Here is an 18,198-nt window from a genome sequence, read left to right as displayed (position 1 = left end):
CATACAATAACTTCAGAAAAGAAAAGTACTGTATCACAAGTAAAATCATGGTTTCAATCATTTCTTTAATGAACAGGTATAGTACTTTATATTATATTGTTATACTGTTTTAAATTCGTGTTAACTGTGTACAGTATCATGTTCATATGTATATGGTAGTTTATTCTATTCTATTTCTTACCTTTTAATTATATTGTTTATTTTATACTATTGTTATTGTTTTTTTCGTTTGGCTGCTGTGGCAAACACATTTCCCCGTTTGTTGGACAATAAAGGAATACTGATTCTGATTCTGATTATATGCACCATAGCATGATATCTTCAGTGTTCAAAGTACCCTAAAGTAATACTTGAGTAAAAGTTTGTTCAAAATATTACTTTGGTAAAACGGAAAGTCACCCATGTATAGTACTTAAGTAAAAGTCTCAAAGTATCTGATATTAAATGTACTCGTGGGCTTAAAAGTTAATCTTACTTAGAGTATTTTTGTGATTATCACAGTCAGCCTGATGCAGTATGCAATCTGCAAAGCAACTTACTATAACTAAAGTTATTAAATACATCTAGTGGAGTAAAAAGTGCAACATTTGTCTCCAAAACGTCGTTGAGTTGAAGTATGAGGTACAAAAAAGTAAAGTACAAATACCTCAAAATTCTAGTGAAGAACAGTACTTTAGTAAATGTACTTAGTTACATTCCATCACTGGATAGTACACTATTCAAAATGAGTGAGGGATATTTGGATATGGTTGCATATACGCATGTGCATGAATATGAACAGAGGTCAAATTGATGTTTTGCTTTAATTTTTGGGGACCAAAAATGTACATAAAACACAAAATAAATATTCAGCATCTTAGGAGATGGCTCACAGTCTCACCAGTAGCAGTAGTATTGCCTGCTTTCACTTTTGTGAACATGTCCTCTACATTTCTCACTTCATTTCCTAGATTGCTCCATCACCTACACACAGTCTACTTGTTCCTACATTTTCCGAAGTTCGCTGTTCATATTAGGAAATAACAGGCAGATGGGTGGACAAATCCCACAAAATGCCAGTTTCAACATAATGTTGCTTTAAACCTGAAATATGGAAATCACAGTCATCATTCTCTTGGCATTTTGTGCTGAATTCAGGCTGTCTGTGTGCAAATGTTTTCTGTGATTTATCCAGTTGTTTTTTTTCCTGGTAATTTACCGTTGTAACTCTCCCTCGTAAATCTGCGATCTCAGTGTGACCAACCTGGTTAAATGAAGGCTATTTAAAGCAAATAATAAACCGAAATATCTCAGTTTTCTTTTTTCAAATCCATTCAGCTGCAGAGGAGAGGAAGTAGGGAATTACTGTTGAGGAAATGCAATAGACTTACTTCCTATGTTGTCAGCCGTCATGAGAGGAATAATGAGATCATTCACAAGCTGTTGTGGCACTGACATGGAGCGGTTGTTATGGATGTCTCTCCTGCTCGCCAACCAGCCCGTCACAGGTAACACGTCTTTATGTATTTTTCCTATTGTTCAACAACTGCTCAGTGATTTCTCTCACACATTTCGGGTTTTAAATCTGTTCAATTTCTCCCTTCAATCACTCCAGAGAGCATGAAAGAAGCAAAGAGCTGCTTGTCACAGCCGAACAAGGTGATCTGGAGGAAAACAGGACAAGGTGTTACTCTCCCTTGTACCGTAACTCCACCTTGTTCAGACAAAGACTTGCAGTTCGAGTGGTTTTTCTTCAAAGAAAATGTCCATCTTCGTCTTACATCGCTGAACAATCCTCTCAAGTACGTGCCCAACGGAGCATTTTTACACATCAGCTCGCTTCATGTTAATGATAGTGGGATTTACCACTGTGCTGCAGTGACACATGGAGACTCAGCACTCGGCTCACAGCACGTAGGGTCAGGGACAACGCTTGTGGTGAGAGGTAAGAGAGAAAACTGCTTTTAAAAGTCAGGCACTGACGTGTTGATTGAGATGAACTGGGACAGATTTTCTTTTTGGTTTCAGAAAAAATTAAAATAATGGTGAGGGACATTCTTCTGTGGCTGTCGTTTGTCCTGCTATCCATCTACAGCCTGGCAATAGCAACACTTATCATAAAGAAGGTGAATAATGTACAGATTGTACAGATGTAACAGATTTATTCTAAATTGTATGTTTTGTTAAGATCTATCAAATAAGACGAGAGATTTACCCGCTCTGTCCCTCTCTGTTCTAGCATGGCTGCAAAAAGAAACACAAATCTGACAAGGTTTGTACAGAAGAGATTTTCTGTTTTAGTGTGTTTTTTGTTCTGACATAGTCGGGGAAAAGCCAAAAGAAGTAAAAAAGAGGAACAGGAACCAACGCATCTGTAAATAATTGGCCAGGAAAGACCTCTTGCAACACCACAGAGCAGATGTTCTTTGGCTTTTCGAGTACATTAATTGATATAAATGAGTCAAGGTTACTCTGTTTAACAAGAGATGTCTTCTTTCCAGAAAAACTCAACAAAGACAAAACAATTCCGTGACGTGCTGCAGGAAATGTACAGCAGAAGGAACCTGGAGAGGAGCAAACAAAGTGTGAGCAGAAGTCGCTCTCCGGCTGAGGTAAATCTTATTGCGGCAAGTCACATTTAGTCAACAGACAGATTGAGTAAGCGTGGAACTTCTGCACCGCCTGTGGTACAGCATGGATGTGATTGTCCTCTTATTAAATAATAATAATAATAATAATAATAATAATAATAATAATAATAATAATAATTTTCTCTCATTGCAGGCTGCCAGCACTGACCTGGACAGCTCAAACGATGACATCTATCAAAATGTCTGACTGTCGTTAACAGACATCAAACCACAGATTTCGGACCGACATCATCTGGACAGAGAGGAAATTTCAAAGCAATGAAACGCCTGATGGGAGGACGAAGTTATGGGACTAAGGAAATGAGAACTGCTGCAGGGGTAGTTGTGTGCCGTCTCATCTTCTCCCATGAATTGAGACATATCAACCACAACAAAAAGGTCCCGAGTCATTTTCTCTTCATTCGACAGACAGGCAGCAACGGTAGTTTTATCTACATTCTGTTGATTGTGATCAATATTGCAGCACCTTCAGCAATTTCATTCTTTTAAGAACCACAGCAGAGTTTACCGTTCCTTCCGTACGTTTAGGTCAATAAGCCGTTTAATTTGGGAATTGCACTTTCAGGAAAAGAGAGTAAGAAGTAGCACATTACATACATTTACATTCTCAGGACACAGATCACATTGTTCAGTGATGAAAGTGGAAATCAGAAGAAAAATAGTAGTCCAGCAGTGCAAATACAGAAAGTCAAGTAAGATTAGTTCCCCCCCCCCCCCGCCATTATTGAGCAACACATATGGAAATCATAAACATGTACAAATATTATTCTGATCATAGTTCAGTATAGTTCACAGTTCTACAAAACTCTCTTCTAATGAAAAACTTTGGAAACCAAAACTGAGAAGTTCAGTCAGATGTAATAATTGTAAACTATTAAATGACGTGCACATTTCAGATGACTTTATATGACAATACAGCATATGATAAACAGTGTTAAAATAACATTGAGTGAGAAATTGGTGCTTTTTGTAACCCGACACCCTTTCAGCTTTGGAGCGCTAACCAAAATCATTGAATATTGTTATAAACTTGTGTTTCTATGCAATAATCGGTGAGGCCTGGCCCCCTGAAACACTGAAACACTCTGGTCACATTTAGCTTTTTTACCCTCCTAATTCTTGTCTCATTTGTGGTTTAATAAACAGTAAATTCATCACATTCAATGCTCCACAGCGTTATATTCAAAGCTATTCTTCAAGCATATGAATGAGATACGTTGGAGAAACGCATGCTGAGAATACTGAAATAGCTTCTTCTTCACTCCCTTAATTACAGGTATTCAGGGGGGAGGCCTGGAAAATAATGACGCACCGTTCTCTGTGTTAAAAGTCAGTATACAACCAAAATTATTCTGAAGCTGCTTTGTTAAGGCATAAAGTTGCATAATGGTAAGAACGAAAATATTGCAGTCTTGATGCTGGAGTGTTTTTTTTTAATGAGCAATCGTCAACTTATGATAAACTTACATTAAGGCAACATTTCACAACCTGATATGTTTGTGAGGAATCTCTCTGTGTCTTATTCTGTACAAAACTAAATCCAAAAATATTTGTTTACTGCATAGTTTCCACTAAAAGAATCCAGTCAGACAACATTTACAACTATTCATGTATGAACTGTAAAGTCAAAGTGGGTGTTTACATGTCTAGATGCTTTTTATATACATTAAAAGATTCAATAAACTTTTGGCGGTCAGCTGAGGTGTTTACCATTCACACTAACATCGGAGTGAGTTCTTCCCTTTCTGCCGTTCTGTCTCTACTGCAAACTGTCACATAAGGAAACTCCTTTAAGGTTAAAGGGTGACAGCCATGATTTCACATTACAACATGAATGTTTCTCAAGCACTGGTTATAATTTCAAGTAAAACACAAGTCTGTATAAGGCCCCACGGATGTGAGAATACACATCACAGCATGTTTGCAGTATTTGTTCAGTTGTTTAGTTAAAAAGGTGCATTATGTAAGAATTTGCCACCAACTGGTTGAATTCTGCACCTTTTTGATATTAATTTTGGGGTTGTCTTGGGATGCAAGAGAAATCTCAGAGAATCATTCCGATAATAAAAGTGAAATTAAATCAAATATGAGGGACATTTTTCCACCTTGTTTCTTCTGGTGAAGCCCTAGGACTTGAAATTGTATCTGCAATTTGCAAATGACATGTGATGTCACCAGCGACTGCAATACGGTCCCAAATTCATATCTCCCAACATCAAGATATAGCGTGTAAACAGGTTAAATCAACAATGCCCTTAATAAAACAACCAAAATCAACCCTGGAATGTTAAAAGTCCTTGACTGAAAATTATACCCATTAATATTCTCTACATTAACGTACATATCTTCCTCATAACATGGTGTGGCATGTGATCCTGTATAGGAGGTAGTCAGTGGAAAGTAACAAGCCACTTCATCTTCAACATCCAGGTTCCTTTCATCAACTTGTCTCGGTTCAAGAGCTCTGACCTTTAGGTGCTAAAGCTTCATAGACATGATCTTTTTTTCAATTGGCTGTTACAAAATTCTCTGCAGCCAGCTTCTCTATCAGTAGGCCGCACAACAATTTCAGTCAAATTCTGAAGCATTTTAATTTGCATTCAGTTTAGACAAATACAGTTCTTTTCTGTATTTTTCACATGCCTTCTGAGGAATCTGCCCTTTTATTTCAGAGCACAGCCATCATGGCATCATGTTCATGCTAATGACCGGCTAAGGTCAATATCTGACATTTAACAAAGTATCATGATCCCTGCTGTGTTTGGTCCAGTTATCCACTTATGTTTGAAAAGGATAAGACAGTTAGTGAAAGTAAAGTTACAGACTCATCACCAGGCCTTAGATAATGTTTGTAGAAATCTAAAAAGACGATTATGTACGTGTATCTACTTGTACGTGTACTATATATTCTCTAAAATATACAGTAATTCACACATTCATTCAACAGAAATTCCGACATAACAAAGAGAAGTTTCCTAGCTAAAGCAAAACCATCAACCATCCATGTTAGCCGTCAACGTACTTTATGTCAACTGTGTGACTGTTGCGTATGGAGAACGGTGTCCAAGCCAGGGCTTGCATGGCAGCAATGACCAAGGGCACCAGACAAACCAAGTAGAACATGACACTGTGGAGACTCTCCAGATCACTGGGGAAGAAAGAGGAATAATGTTACTACGCTGTCATCACAATTGCTGTTGTATATCAGATGTGTGTATAGACTTTTCCCGTCTAAGATACTGTGTATGACTCCAAAGCAAACGCTGAATAGGATTTGAATTTATGCAATTATATTACCAGTGACCTTTGAAATAAACGTTAGTCAGGACTTAGAGCGCCATCTCTTAATCATTTACATGTAGTCAGTTGAAGATAATCTTGCTGCTGCTTTAAGGTTTCTGGTGGAGAAACAGTAACACAAAGAGAGAAGTTTGTACTTAAAAGGCTAACTTTGGAAACTGCTCACTTAATTTAACTGCGTGCATACTTTGGGCCACAGAGTGGTTGGTAACATAAAGAACACACCTTTATAAAACATACACATTGAAGGCTCAGTGCAGTCTTTATTTTTCAAAGTCTAGGGAAGCTTACAAGCCTGGGTTGATCCTGAATCAAAACCACACATCAAACTCCACAGAATGGTTAACATTAACAATTAGAACGTTAGGTTTCAGTAGGGAAAGGTATCAGTTATAGTTTGAATATTGGGGTTTTGAGGCAAAAAGCAGCAACAAAATCTCTGTACCTTAGATTTGCATCCTTTCCTGCGTCCTTCAGCTGTTCATACCCAAACTGGTTGAGGATATTAAGTGCTAGCATAGGAGCCAGAGATTGACCCGGCTTTGTGAACAAAGCATTCGTCCCAAACACCATGGAAGAGAGGGGGGAACTGTAAGAACAAGCATTTGGTATTAGTATTTGGTTATTAAATGTGCATTTGCCTGATTATCTTGTTTTATGTATTACTGTAAAACACAAATGTTTAAACACAATGGAGCACGATAGTGTTACCTGCGCTTGTACTTCTGCAGGTCTGTGTCAATGATGTCAGCCAGAGGCAAGCCAAACAGACTAAAGGTTGCTTGGATTAGGATCCTGCAGGTGAGTTTAAAGGGAAAAGGGTTGATATCATTCCTTATATTGTTACATTAGAACAAATATTAGAAGTCATTTAATCTCTTACATGTTAACTGTGAGGAAAAATGCCAGGATGTAGTAATGCTGGGGCCCGAGTGCTAGCATGATCACCGCCATTCCAGCCTCCAAGTAGAAGGTGAAGAGGATGATCTTATAGTAGCCAAGACCGTGGAGGAGATTCTGACAGGTCAAGACCAACAGCTGGGAAGGAGACAAGAGGTGAGGGACATATGAATGCAAATAAACCAGATATGTGACTACAGTTAAGTCAGGTCAAGTCAAAAGTCCCAAGACACAGTGGTTGTACCTGCAGTATCCAGTCTAAAGACAAAAGTCAAGATATTATTATCACTTTAATTATGATATTATTGACCAATCTAACTTATTTTGTTCAAAAAGTATGATTAATCGGATTTGTGTTATAATCATTGAGTCATCATGTCTCAAGTCAAGTCGCAGTCTTCCAAGTCAAGTCTTAAAATCATTTATTTACAGCTAAGCTGCAAGTCATCAAAACAAGTCGACTGAAGTCTGAGTCAAAATTACTCGGGTCCTCATCTCTGAAAGAAACATACGATAAAGTAATGCATTAAGGCTTTGTTCTGACTGCAGCCAAATCAGGTTAGTTTCTCAAATCAGATCTTTAAAACTGACTGTGCACACTATTATTTTTAAGTGATCAGTTTGGATTTTCGTGTTCAGGCATCACCAACCTATCTGCCAAAAAACAGATTTAGGCTGCTAGTTTGAACATAGCCTAAGTGTTTCCTTGCTGGTGCATTCAGGTGCTTGATCTGACATCTGAGTGAGCTTGAGAGTGGGCTGCAAAAGAAATCAATGGGCTACGTGAACCGAAACCCTGAAAATAAACAATAAGCAAACAACAACAAGGGATTATACCTGCGGACAGATGAATCCCGCTCCGTACATGATGCTCTTGGCCAGTGATGGTAGCACATCTGGAGGAATCAGGTGCTCAGTGAATATCATGGTGAAGTTATTAAAGAAGGCCAACATGAAAACCTGGAAGAAGTTCATGACCACAAAAAGCTGGAAGTCCCTTTGGGTGAGGATTTGCCACATCAAAGTTCTTAAAGTGGAGAAGGAAACCGCTGACTGATCGGGAGTCCCGCCAACAGAGCACGCTGCATCTTTGTTATCATAGCGGCTTTCGCTGTGGAAACCTGTGTAGATCATGCAGCCACAGCTCAGCACAGCGATCAACACTGTGAAGGCTTGGAAGGCCGCAAAGTCCTCCATGTTTCTGGATAGCACACCACAGAAGAGGATGCTGGAGGAGCCAACGAGAGAAGCCACCTGGGAAATAAAAGGGAAGGGATATGACAAGGAAAGACAGTTGACTGAGAGGCATAGACGGGGAAGATGGAGGTAGTGTTGGAGTCCTTACCTGGTTGTACTTTATAAGTCTTAGACGGCTCTGATGGTGGCTGGAAATCTCTGCAAACAACGCACATTGAGCCAGCAGCACAAAAGTTAGCATGCCGTCGAAAGCACACAGCGCCACCATCAAGTGTAAGCCGCTCAGCAAGTCACCGGGGGCGTAGGCCCGCCACGGGAACCAGGCTAGAAGAAAAGTCAGCGAGTAGAGGGGGGCACCGTACAGGATGGAGAGGCGTCGCTGGGAGCAGCAGGGCATCTTGGAATTATCTTGCAGGTAGCCAAAGAGAGGGTCATTGACTGCATTCCACACCATGTACACCACCTGTGGAGATGGTGGATCATAAGGTTGAGACAAATTAACGACAAACCTAAAAGGACAACTATTTTGATGACTGATCTGACTGATGCACTTTCCAACTTCTCAAATGTGATAATTTACCGCTTTTCTACGATTTTAATGGTTGTAAATTAAGTATCTTCGTAAAGAAATACGAAGACCATTGCACTAAAATATGGAAAACTGGAAGAGCCATTTTTCGCTATATTGGTTGATATTTTATTGACTGTTTATTAATCAATAGTTTTAAATAAAATGACACATTTGATAATAAAAATAATAACCTAAAAACGTAATCTCGTCACATCAGAAAGGTTGTATGTAACAGTTTATAAACATCGGCTCCAACTTTACAATAAACAGAGCGCTTAATTGTTAACTTACTGAAGTTTGATTACTTACAAAATTACAATTTGTTAATTGATGGTTATTTTAAAGTGTTACCAGGAAAACAAATGTAGTCAAAAGACATGTCATTTATAATTTGCAAATATAAAAATCCATTCTATGCAAACTAATATTATCATGATTTAAGGAATTTAGGTAGTTTCAAAAGGGGTCGGACACAGAAACAATGATTTTGGCTAATTTTTCCCACATATTGAGGTATTCTGTCAAACACATGTGATATGTGATTTGTGAACCCTATCTATTGGGTGTGTCTGCCTCTCACTTAAATATTGTTATGTACTGAACAGGGTCCTTAGGGTACGTCATGACAAGAGAGATTAAGAGGGATTCTGGGAACCTCAGACTAGTCTAACAAGAAGAGCCAGTGGGGTAGCCGCCAAATGTCAAAACCTACCCAACATGATATATGATTCACTTGCATTTAGCCAAGTTAATTGTGTTGGGGGAGACATTTTAATCAGAACAGAAAGATCTTCATTGACTCCCTTTTGAATGCCTAAACAAACTAAATAAACACATTATCCTTCACGATAATACATTGAGTAAACAAACTGAGCTTAAAGGACAACACAGTTTCACACTGTTTGAAGCTAGAAAGGTGGCAGGGTCCGCCACATTAAGTTAAACAGTGTTCTGGGACCTTATTTTCCTCTGAGAACAGCCTGTTTTGGAAAAGATAAACATTTCTGAGTTTGTATTATTGCCTTATTAATATTGTACATATCAAAATTCTGAGCTGGAATTTCCTCTCCAAACCTAATCATTCTCACATGCAGCTTCTGTCTCTGTAAAAACAAATAATTTTTTTCTGCGCTGCAAAATACAAATAACAAAAACGCTTGCACATTTTCTTTTTACAGGTACTTCATCCACATTTGCATACATACCACAGCAATATGCACCTGAAGTATTCTCACCTGTGATTGCTGGAAAGCTCCCTCCGATACCTTATAATTGTTAATGAAGAGTTTGACATAGTAGAAGCTGAATATATTGTTTATCATGCCAGCTCCCAGCGTAGTCATAGCAAAGGCAAAAGCTGCAGGATTGATCCCAAAGTAGAGCAGGTGTCGGCCTACATTCATTCTGGAGTAGCGGACACCTGCGGCAGGTTTCTCCTCCATTGTCACGGCAGCACAGGTAACTTAACAACCGTGTTACCTGTCGGTCTGAGAACCTGGACAGAGGCAGTGCAGTCGCTAGGAACAACTATTTCACGTCGTTGTTGTTGTTTAGCATGGCTAATAATTGCAGCTATTAGCAAAAGTAGTGAAAGTAGTCATTATTCCGGAGCAGAAAACTGTCGAGTGCCGAGCTTGCTCTTGTCCCAGCTGTCTCAGTAACATGATATCCAGAAGTCACGATGAGTTAAACTGACTTCATACTTCATACATACTTCATCACCATCTCGAGCAACTGAAATGTTGTCAAACTCGATTTTTGTGTCTACCGGGAGGGGCGGGGTTCCAAAACAACAAACATGCAGCTGATTGGACTAGTAGGGATCTATGGCTCCAATCGCTGCTTTGTGATTCGTCCGAAAGAAATGTCTGTCAACGAAAGCAGGAAGTTACGACAAGAAAAAGTTTTTTAGAAAAAAAGATTTAATTGTTAGTCTTTCCTGCAGATATTACACTGCCAAATGTGTTAAAAGAAGAGAGAAATATTCACTAAAAATTAAGTAAAATGTATTTTCTTCTGTCGCGGTTATCTGCTACCTACCGGATGTCGGGGTGCATTAGAGATTTGCCACGTTGCCGTAGACAACAGGGGGACTTAATGCCTCGCGCAGCACCGGGAGGATGCAGTTGACATTTCTCCACAGACGGGAGTGACCGGCGGACAGCTTCAAGCTGCTAAACAGACACGCACACACAGACCTGTGTGTCAGGTTTCTGACAGGTGGAGAACGTCCTCGCCCCGCGGCTGTACAATGTTAACTGACATGATTTTGGAGGAAGAGTTTGACAAGAATGGAGAGTCTTGGTATCACCCACAGGACCTGGAACACGGTGAGACGCACCCTAGACTGTCTGACTGTGTGGGATGACATGTTATTACTATACAGACAGTTACATACAGGCTGCAGAATAAATAAGGTAGTTATTATTACATCGGCTTGTTGATAAATAAACTTATTTTAGTTTTCAGATTGTGATTATATGATATTTCTTGAAATAACATGAAACAAATCCTTACAAATGGGCTCCCACAGGAAATTAGATTTTAGTATTTTCATTCTTGTGACACAGAAGCACAGTAGTCATGGGGTCAAAGCTGTGCTCAGGCTTTTTCCTGAGGCGGTTACAGCTCCTGTGTTGATTGTTGTTAGATTGCTTTCCATGCATGTTGTCTGTGCTGCTTACAAAGGTGTGTTTGAGATAGAAGAATACTTGTTTAAAGGGACGCGATGTAGTTTTGGAGAAGAAATTCAAAAATTCAGAATTTTAGTATTCATAATTTTAATTAGTTTATAATATAATCTCAGAAATATTTATATACCTCCATAACTGAGTAAACAAGCTATTCTCAGAGGAAAAAAGGGACACAGTACACTGTTTGAAGCTAGGAAGGTGGCAGGGTCCGCCACATAAAGTAAAACAGTGTGAAACTGTGCACTCTAATGCTCAAGATAAATTGCAGTCCCATCAAGCCAGTTGTATAGATCCTGAAAAAAAGATTAGGTAAGTTTACAAGTATGGACATTAATATTAAGCAATAACCAGGCTGTAATAAAACTAGATAAGAAGCTTAGTTTATGGAGCCGATTAAATATGGTATTTAAAATCACAACCTTGGGATCTGGCAGATTATGATGGCCATTTTGATAAATCAATCAGAGAAATGAATAATAAAATGATACAATTATTAATCGATAAAGAAAACAGTGACAAGCTGCCCACAATAATGATTGTATCACGATAAAATGTAATCATTTCTACAGCGCATGACAATCTTATGTCTAACAGGCAATACAAAGCACCCTTAAAAGGCTAAGTGAAGGAATTTTGTGTTTATTCGCTACGTTGTGGTGTCAGTTTAACAGAATTTGACATGAGCTGAGCTGAAACAATGTATAAAGAAGTATTATCTACATTTTAGCTAATGAGTCCATGTCCATGTGTGTCCTCATACAAGTGTAAAATAGGAGTAAAATGACTGACAAAAGGCCAGACTGTGAGAAAGCAGACTCACTAGTTTACAGAAAGATTCAATACGATGAGCTATGAAGTTGTGAATTGCGCATCGATAATCGTAGGATATTTTGTCGCACCCCTAATTCCTAATGATTGACGACTATGATTGTTAAATGTACAAGTGAATGACCGAGCCCTGGTTGCTGGAAGAAAACCTGGAGGCCCAGGTCTGATACAGAGACGGCTCGTTATTCAGAGTAATGGCAGCAGGCAGGAAACACTTCCTGTAGGACTCCACAGTGGAACTGAGTAAAACTGAAATTGTTTGTAGTTCGAGGAAGGGATTTCAAGTGTTTTCCATGATGGATAAATGTTTACGCAGCAGCCTCCTCTTCACTATCAACTTTAAGGACTTCAGAGTGGGGCTCAAGGTTGCTATTTGGCTGCCGTATTGCAGGTTAGAGTTAAAAATCACAGGGCAGACACTGCTTATTGAATTCATTGCTTTGTAAATGACTGTACTTAAAGTAGTCCTAGATACGATATACTTTGCTTCACCACGACTAGTCAACACTGTTGCTGGAAAAGATCCAGAATTCAGTGGGAAAGAGGGTCACAAGGAGTTCCAAACGCATGCCTGAGATTCCTCCGTGATTCACCAACGCCGGACACTATTGGCGTGACACAATGAGTTGTCTGTGTGTGTTTTTATGCCCTTTACACACATCTATCTCTATCTGCTGCCTGTGTTTGGGCATTGGAACTGTCTTGTATCTTGTGTTTACATGTTTTCCTGTCTCGACAGATCTCCATTTGGCAGCGGAGCTGGGGAAAACCCTCCTGGACAGGAACCATGAGCTGGAGCAGGCCCTGCAGCAGATGTACTCCACCAACCAGGAGCAGCTGCTGGAGATCGAGGTAATGAATGTTAGGGACGATCTAAACAGAGCTGGTCGGGCTCCAGTAGTGCAGCGTGTGAGCGAGATGTGTCCATTTCAGCATTAAAAACACATGTTTTTTACAGTAAATCCTCCGCTGTTCAAAATCTGTTTCTGCACAAACGTAGTGATTTTAAATGAATGAGACTACAATTCACTGAGGAAAGTCGATGCGGAGGGATGTGAAAGGCTCTTTTACTGGAAGGGAAGATTCCTCTCAGCTTTAAGGAGATTGGAGTAACAGCTAATCCTGACCAGTCTGACCTAGTGAGCCTTTGGCAGGTCGTGTCCTCTTGGCAGGATGTTCGTCCGCCTAATTATAGGAAAACTTTCACCAGCTTTATTGCAACCTTTCTTGGACGATGATCAACTAACCAAGATCTCAATGAAGTGGTTGTGGTTCTGCTCTTAATCTACAAAAGTTTGTTGTTCATATATATTCTCTAAATCAATACCAGATCAGCAAACTCCAACCTTACAACCTTACTGTAATACAGCAGAGCATAAAGTTTAGGTTTACTTTTAGGTTTTAGACGCAAACCTATAAATGAACACGTCATGGTTTGACCGTTCAGCGGTGAGATGTTTCATTTTGGCACATGCAGACAGTGCTGATCTGTTTGAGTTCGAGGACATGGCATGCAGGAGGTCAACATAGATAAGAGTCTTAATTTGTTTGCGCCAATTGGAGGGCTAGTGGCTTGAGGATTTATCGAGGTTGATATGGTAATCCTCATACATCTCGCTGACACTCATTCTCACGCAGAGTCCGCCACCAGTCTCACCGATGTGTGATACAAGGCTGCAACGGACATGTGGTTGTATTGATTTTTAGCAGAGAAAAGTCATTTAGTTGAACTCAACTACAGTACCAGTTTACGGTTTCTGTCGTTACGGTAAATGTTGTCAGATATGCACTAATATGAAACCTTTTGTTTTTTCTCAGTGCAGTTTACGGTTTCAATACACTGGTGTCATTTTGGATGATGAAGTCTAGTGTTAAACTGCCTCATATCTTGGTCACAAATGTTTTCACAACCACATTCGAGGGATCATTGCAGTTAATGTTTGCACGGCAATATCGCACACGTTATTCATTCAACACGAATACTAATGTTGAACAGCAAATTTAAATTGTTGTCATTCCCTCCCTTGTTCACCAGTACCTGACCAAGCAGTTGGACCTGCTGCGCCAGATGAACGACCAGCACGCCAAAGTGTACGAGCAGCTGGACGTGGCCGCCAGGGATCTGGAGCAAGGCAACCAGAGACTAGTGCAGGACAACCGCCTGGCCCAGCAGAAGATCCACAGGTCCGTCCACCAGATATGAATGAATTTGCCTTTTTACATAGTCCATCACCCAAGCAGTTAGGCTCAATGTGAAGAGGATAATATTAAAATATGCTGCGTTTCGCCTATTTGAATAAGTGTGGAACCTTCTTTCTCTTTCCCCTTCAGCCTGACTGAGACTGTTGAAGGGCTTCAGATCTACATGGAGGACCTGCAGACTCAGGTGGAGGAGCTAAAGACGGCTCAGGCTGAGCGGAACAAAAGAGATCTGGCAGAGCAGCGACGCAGCCTCGGAGCACAGAGTGTGTCCTGTCTCAAAGAGCTATATGACTTACAACATGACAGGTACTACCTGGAGAACTTTGACACAGATTAACAGGAAACATATTCGGGTATATCTGCCTGTTATACCCAGGGCCATGTGGTTAGTTGGTTTTCTTTCCGGCGACAACATGAGACCAAAGAAGTGAAGGGTGGGCTTATAGCCTCCAAACAATCAGAGCTCCTATCTGTTGTCTCAGCCCCTGTAATGCTGTCTGGGCCCCTACAGGTCACCCAGAGCCAGATCAGACCTCCTCCTTTAGACATAATCCAAAAGAAGGAGGCAGGTAATCCTCCTTCATTGTCAGCAGTATGCTAATACATAAGTGCTACTGTTGCTTTAGCATGCAACATGTCATGCCACTTGTTGGAGAGCAACAGAGAGAGCAGAGGTGTTACTGAGTGTTGAATTTGGTGGAATACGTCTACTCCTCGTCTCCCCTTATGTTTCAATCATGTTATTAAAACATACCTTGAATAGTGTAGGCTAGAAATGATATTCAGCCACATCATGTTAGAGCTACACTCCTTACATCTGCAAATTTGTACATTAAAATGCAACTATTGGTGTTTTGTTTTTTTTTAATCTTAAAGTGATATTGTCACACAAGTATTGACGTGGCTCTGTTCCCGGCTCAGGCAACAAGCCAACGACAGTCTGCATGTGGATGGACTCTGGTCACCACACAGCTCTTCCTATGACCGAGACAGACACCAAGACCCAGAGGAGGAGAAAGCAGCTCTCCAACGCTCCATCCAGACCCTTCAGAGCCAGATAGCTGCGGAGCGGAGCCGCCGGGAGGCTGCAGAGCAGGAGATCGAGTTGACAATCAGGGAGAACACAGGCCTGGAGCAGCGGCTGGCCCTGCTGGACGGCTGCCGGGCCAGGCAGAAGGAGCTGGAGGCCGAAGTGGAGCAGATGCGGCTTCTGTGGCGCGCTGAATGTGCCAACAGGTAGGCGATATTGACCTTTTGGAATTGTTTGTTGACACAACTTTTGATATACAGCGCAAGTAGAGATCTCTAACATGAATACTCTCCACTCCACTCCCACCCAGTATGAGAAGACCGAGCCAGCTGCTGGTGCCCGACACAGTATTCTTTGCCTCAGAGGAAAGATCCGGCATGGTTCAGGATGAGATGGAGGAGAGAGTAGAAAAAGATGAGGAGCAGCAGAGGAGATCCACCCGGCAGAGGTGTAACAGCGACAGTGTTTTGAGAGCGACCAACCCAGACGAGATTCGCCGCGGTCACGAGCAGCTGTGTATAAGGCGAGCGGAGGCGGTGAAACAGAGGGGCATCTCTCTGCTCAACGAGGTGGATGCACAGTACAGCGCACTGCAGGTGGTGTATACGAGTCATGCATGTATTTGTTATTTGTCAGTTGGAGGCTTGCTGCAGAATGTGGTTTCAACCGTAGGAGTCTTTCTAAGAATGCTTACCTTGTGAACTGCCGGCGGCTATTTTTCTAAGATGATTTAGTAACTAAACCACTAATCCTAGTAAATGCTTTAAAAACTCAAATGATGTACGGCACTTGATGCTCACTGCTAGAATATGGTTGGAAAAACTAAAGGAATACAAGAGTGCCGGGCGCAAAAATTGTTTGTGTTGAGGGTTAAAAGAGAATGTATGTACTTCCCTTAAATATGTGTGTGCTGTCCAGGTGAAATACGATGAGCTGCTGCAGCGGTGCCAGCAGGCGACAGATCAGCTCAGCCATAAAGCCGTCCAGACGTCCACCGCTCCCTTCCCGAGCGGCCGAACACGCCGCCGCCTGTCCAGCTTGGTTGCCCTGTCCGACCTGACGATGGTTCTGGAGGACGGCCAGCAGCCCGAATACAAGGCTCTCTTCACCGAGATCTTCACCTGCATCCAAAAGACCAAAGCGGACCTCAGTGAGAACAGACATCCAGTCAAAGACAGTGATTCTCAGGGCTCTCCCAAATGATCCAATAATTCATCATCCTGAGACTTGTTTGTGTTTGATAAGGAGAAAATTGGAAAGTGCTATTTGCTATAAAAATATCCAGATGCAATAAGCTCACTCAGTCCGTGTGTGTCTTGCTGCAGTCCTCTTATATCCTGTCAATTTGACACGTTTGCTTTTGTTAGTCAGCACTTACACTTTTATTCCATCCATATCGAAAATTAAGTGTTATGAAAGTGATGGTAAAGAATTATTGTACAGGGAGATTTTTATATTTGGCTAAATACTGTGTGTACTATCAGATTCATGGCTAGTACAAAGTACGTTTCAGTGGTGCTTGGCCTCAAAATGCATTATGCAAAAAGTATTATGTCCACCTCCAGCACTACTCAGTGTAACCCTGTGACTTAATCATTAGGTGCTTGGGAGAGAAACGTTGAATGTTGTTTGCTAGAAGTTTGAGAAGTAGCTGCTCCGTGCAACTTATGTAAACAGAAGTGTTGGAATGTTGTAATAGGATGAGAAGCTGTAGTAAGAGCTGAAGTCTCAGGAGTTTATGATAATTAGCTCAACGGCCAGTGGAAGTAGTTTTTTGTACGTTGGCGATAGTTGGTTCACCGGCTGAGGGTTGTTTGTATGTCACCAGGGGAACTGGACACTGGAAAACTGACAATAGTCTGTGCTTTCTGTTTTCATGCATGTGTGCAGCTTTTGATGAGTGTCTCAATGCCAGTAGGACACATGATAACTCTGCACTTTGTACGACTGAATCACATTTTCTGTTTTATTTATTCTATTTGTTTAGTTTTGTACCTTTTAGAGAAGATTCGATTATATTTATTTTCTTTGTTGCTAAGTATGCAGAGCAGATCAGTCAACTGAGATCGACAAAATTATATATTTTTTGTAGTTGTTAATATTCTGTCTCATGCAGGAGATTGAAAAACAAATAGAGTTAAATTAAAGCACAAAAGAAATGTTACCTCATTTATAAACAATTTCTTTCTCAGACATTTACTGCTCTTAATGTGGACCAGAAATTGTGTTGTCAGGTCAGCATAAACAACAACTAACTATTCTTCTAACCCATTTAGTTGTTGGGAAGATATAATGGGCAATTGTATACAGAAAAAAACTAAAATATTAAAGGGGCACTATGTAGTTTTGGTGAAGAAATTCAAACTCAGAATGTATAAAGTAACAATATCAATGGGGTAATATTTTCAGAGAAAAATAAGGTCCCTAGAACACTGAAGCTACAAAGGTGGGAGGGTCTGCAACAAATAAACAAAGAAAAACAGTATGAAATTGTGTTGTTGATTAAAATTTCTCCCCCAAAACTACATAATGCACCTTTTAAGCCCTCAACTGTTATTGGCTGAACTTTACTAATCCGAAGTTGTTATGTTATGTTCACTTTCCATGAGATGTGATGCTCATGAGAAAGAATATGCTTAATAGACCGTTCTTATGTACTAAAATACAGTATTGTAAAGGCATTTAGCTCTGTGCCGTTATAAAAGCTGTGAAACTGCAGAAGGCATCGCTGTATGATCTGTCCTCCATGAAGACTAACATGTTTTTTTTTTTTTGCAGCTAACTAATAAAAGCATTGCTGCAGGAGCCTGTTCAGTTTTGTTTTTGTCATGTGCATTCATCTAAAAC

The 18,198-nt window shown here is 40.4% G+C and overlaps 3 protein-coding genes across 3 annotated transcripts; 2 read left to right on the top strand and 1 right to left on the bottom strand.

Annotated features, from left to right (window-relative positions):
• Positions 1-1,383: 1,383 nt before the first annotated feature.
• si:ch211-139g16.8 (immunoglobulin superfamily member 6) lies at positions 1,384-4,346 on the top strand. The gene is made up of 6 exons (XM_030407922.1): positions 1,384-1,487; positions 1,595-1,924; positions 2,008-2,105; positions 2,219-2,251; positions 2,481-2,591; positions 2,764-4,346. The coding sequence occupies exons 1-6, from the start codon at positions 1,391-1,393 to the stop codon at positions 2,815-2,817; spliced, it is 723 nt and encodes a 240-aa protein (XP_030263782.1). The 5' UTR covers positions 1,384-1,390; the 3' UTR covers positions 2,818-4,346.
• Positions 3,150-10,395, bottom strand: mfsd13al (major facilitator superfamily domain containing 13a-like). Its single transcript, XM_030407920.1, has 7 exons — positions 9,834-10,395; positions 8,176-8,490; positions 7,668-8,084; positions 6,814-6,968; positions 6,642-6,725; positions 6,376-6,519; positions 3,150-5,778 (listed from the first exon to the last, which is right to left on the bottom strand). The coding sequence occupies exons 1-7, from the start codon at positions 10,038-10,040 to the stop codon at positions 5,637-5,639; spliced, it is 1,464 nt and encodes a 487-aa protein (XP_030263780.1). The 5' UTR covers positions 10,041-10,395; the 3' UTR covers positions 3,150-5,636.
• A 159-nt stretch (positions 10,396-10,554) lies between these two features.
• cdr2a (cerebellar degeneration-related protein 2a) lies at positions 10,555-17,234 on the top strand. Its single transcript, XM_030407921.1, has 7 exons — positions 10,555-10,928; positions 12,859-12,971; positions 14,155-14,303; positions 14,451-14,627; positions 15,243-15,557; positions 15,662-15,947; positions 16,270-17,234. Exons 1-7 carry the CDS (start codon positions 10,850-10,852, stop codon positions 16,552-16,554), a joined length of 1,404 nt encoding a protein of 467 aa, XP_030263781.1. The 5' UTR covers positions 10,555-10,849; the 3' UTR covers positions 16,555-17,234.
• The last annotated feature ends 964 nt before the right edge of the window (positions 17,235-18,198 follow it).

The sequence above is a fragment of the Sparus aurata genome, chromosome 23 (assembly GCF_900880675.1).
Source record: "Sparus aurata chromosome 23, fSpaAur1.1, whole genome shotgun sequence".
NCBI classification, from domain to species: domain Eukaryota; kingdom Metazoa; phylum Chordata; class Actinopteri; order Spariformes; family Sparidae; genus Sparus; species Sparus aurata.
This window is presented reverse-complemented; position numbering and strand designations above follow the sequence as displayed.

Bases quoted from the DNA above. Each gene is read 5' to 3' on its own strand.
- si:ch211-139g16.8 (XM_030407922.1), top strand. From the start codon at position 1,391: ATGAGAGGAATAATGAGATCATTCACAAGCTGTTGTGGCACTGACATG. The intron at 1,925-2,007 runs GTAAGAGAGAAA...TTTTGGTTTCAG, and splicing joins GACAACGCTTGTGGTGAGAG to AAAAAATTAAAATAATGGTG. The intron at 2,592-2,763 runs GTAAATCTTATT...CTCTCATTGCAG, and splicing joins GAAGTCGCTCTCCGGCTGAG to GCTGCCAGCACTGACCTGGA.
- cdr2a (XM_030407921.1), top strand. From the start codon at position 10,850: ATGTTAACTGACATGATTTTGGAGGAAGAGTTTGACAAGAATGGAGAG. The intron at 14,628-15,242 runs GTACTACCTGGA...TTCCCGGCTCAG, and splicing joins TATGACTTACAACATGACAG to GCAACAAGCCAACGACAGTC. The intron at 15,558-15,661 runs GTAGGCGATATT...ACTCCCACCCAG, and splicing joins CGCGCTGAATGTGCCAACAG to TATGAGAAGACCGAGCCAGC.
- mfsd13al (XM_030407920.1), bottom strand. From the start codon at position 10,040: ATGGAGGAGAAACCTGCCGCAGGTGTCCGCTACTCCAGAATGAATGTA. The intron at 8,085-8,175 runs GTAAGGACTCCA...TTTATTTCCCAG, and splicing joins GACTTATAAAGTACAACCAG to GTGGCTTCTCTCGTTGGCTC. The intron at 5,779-6,375 runs GTACAGAGATTT...TTTCTTCCCCAG, and splicing joins GGAAAGGATGCAAATCTAAG to TGATCTGGAGAGTCTCCACA.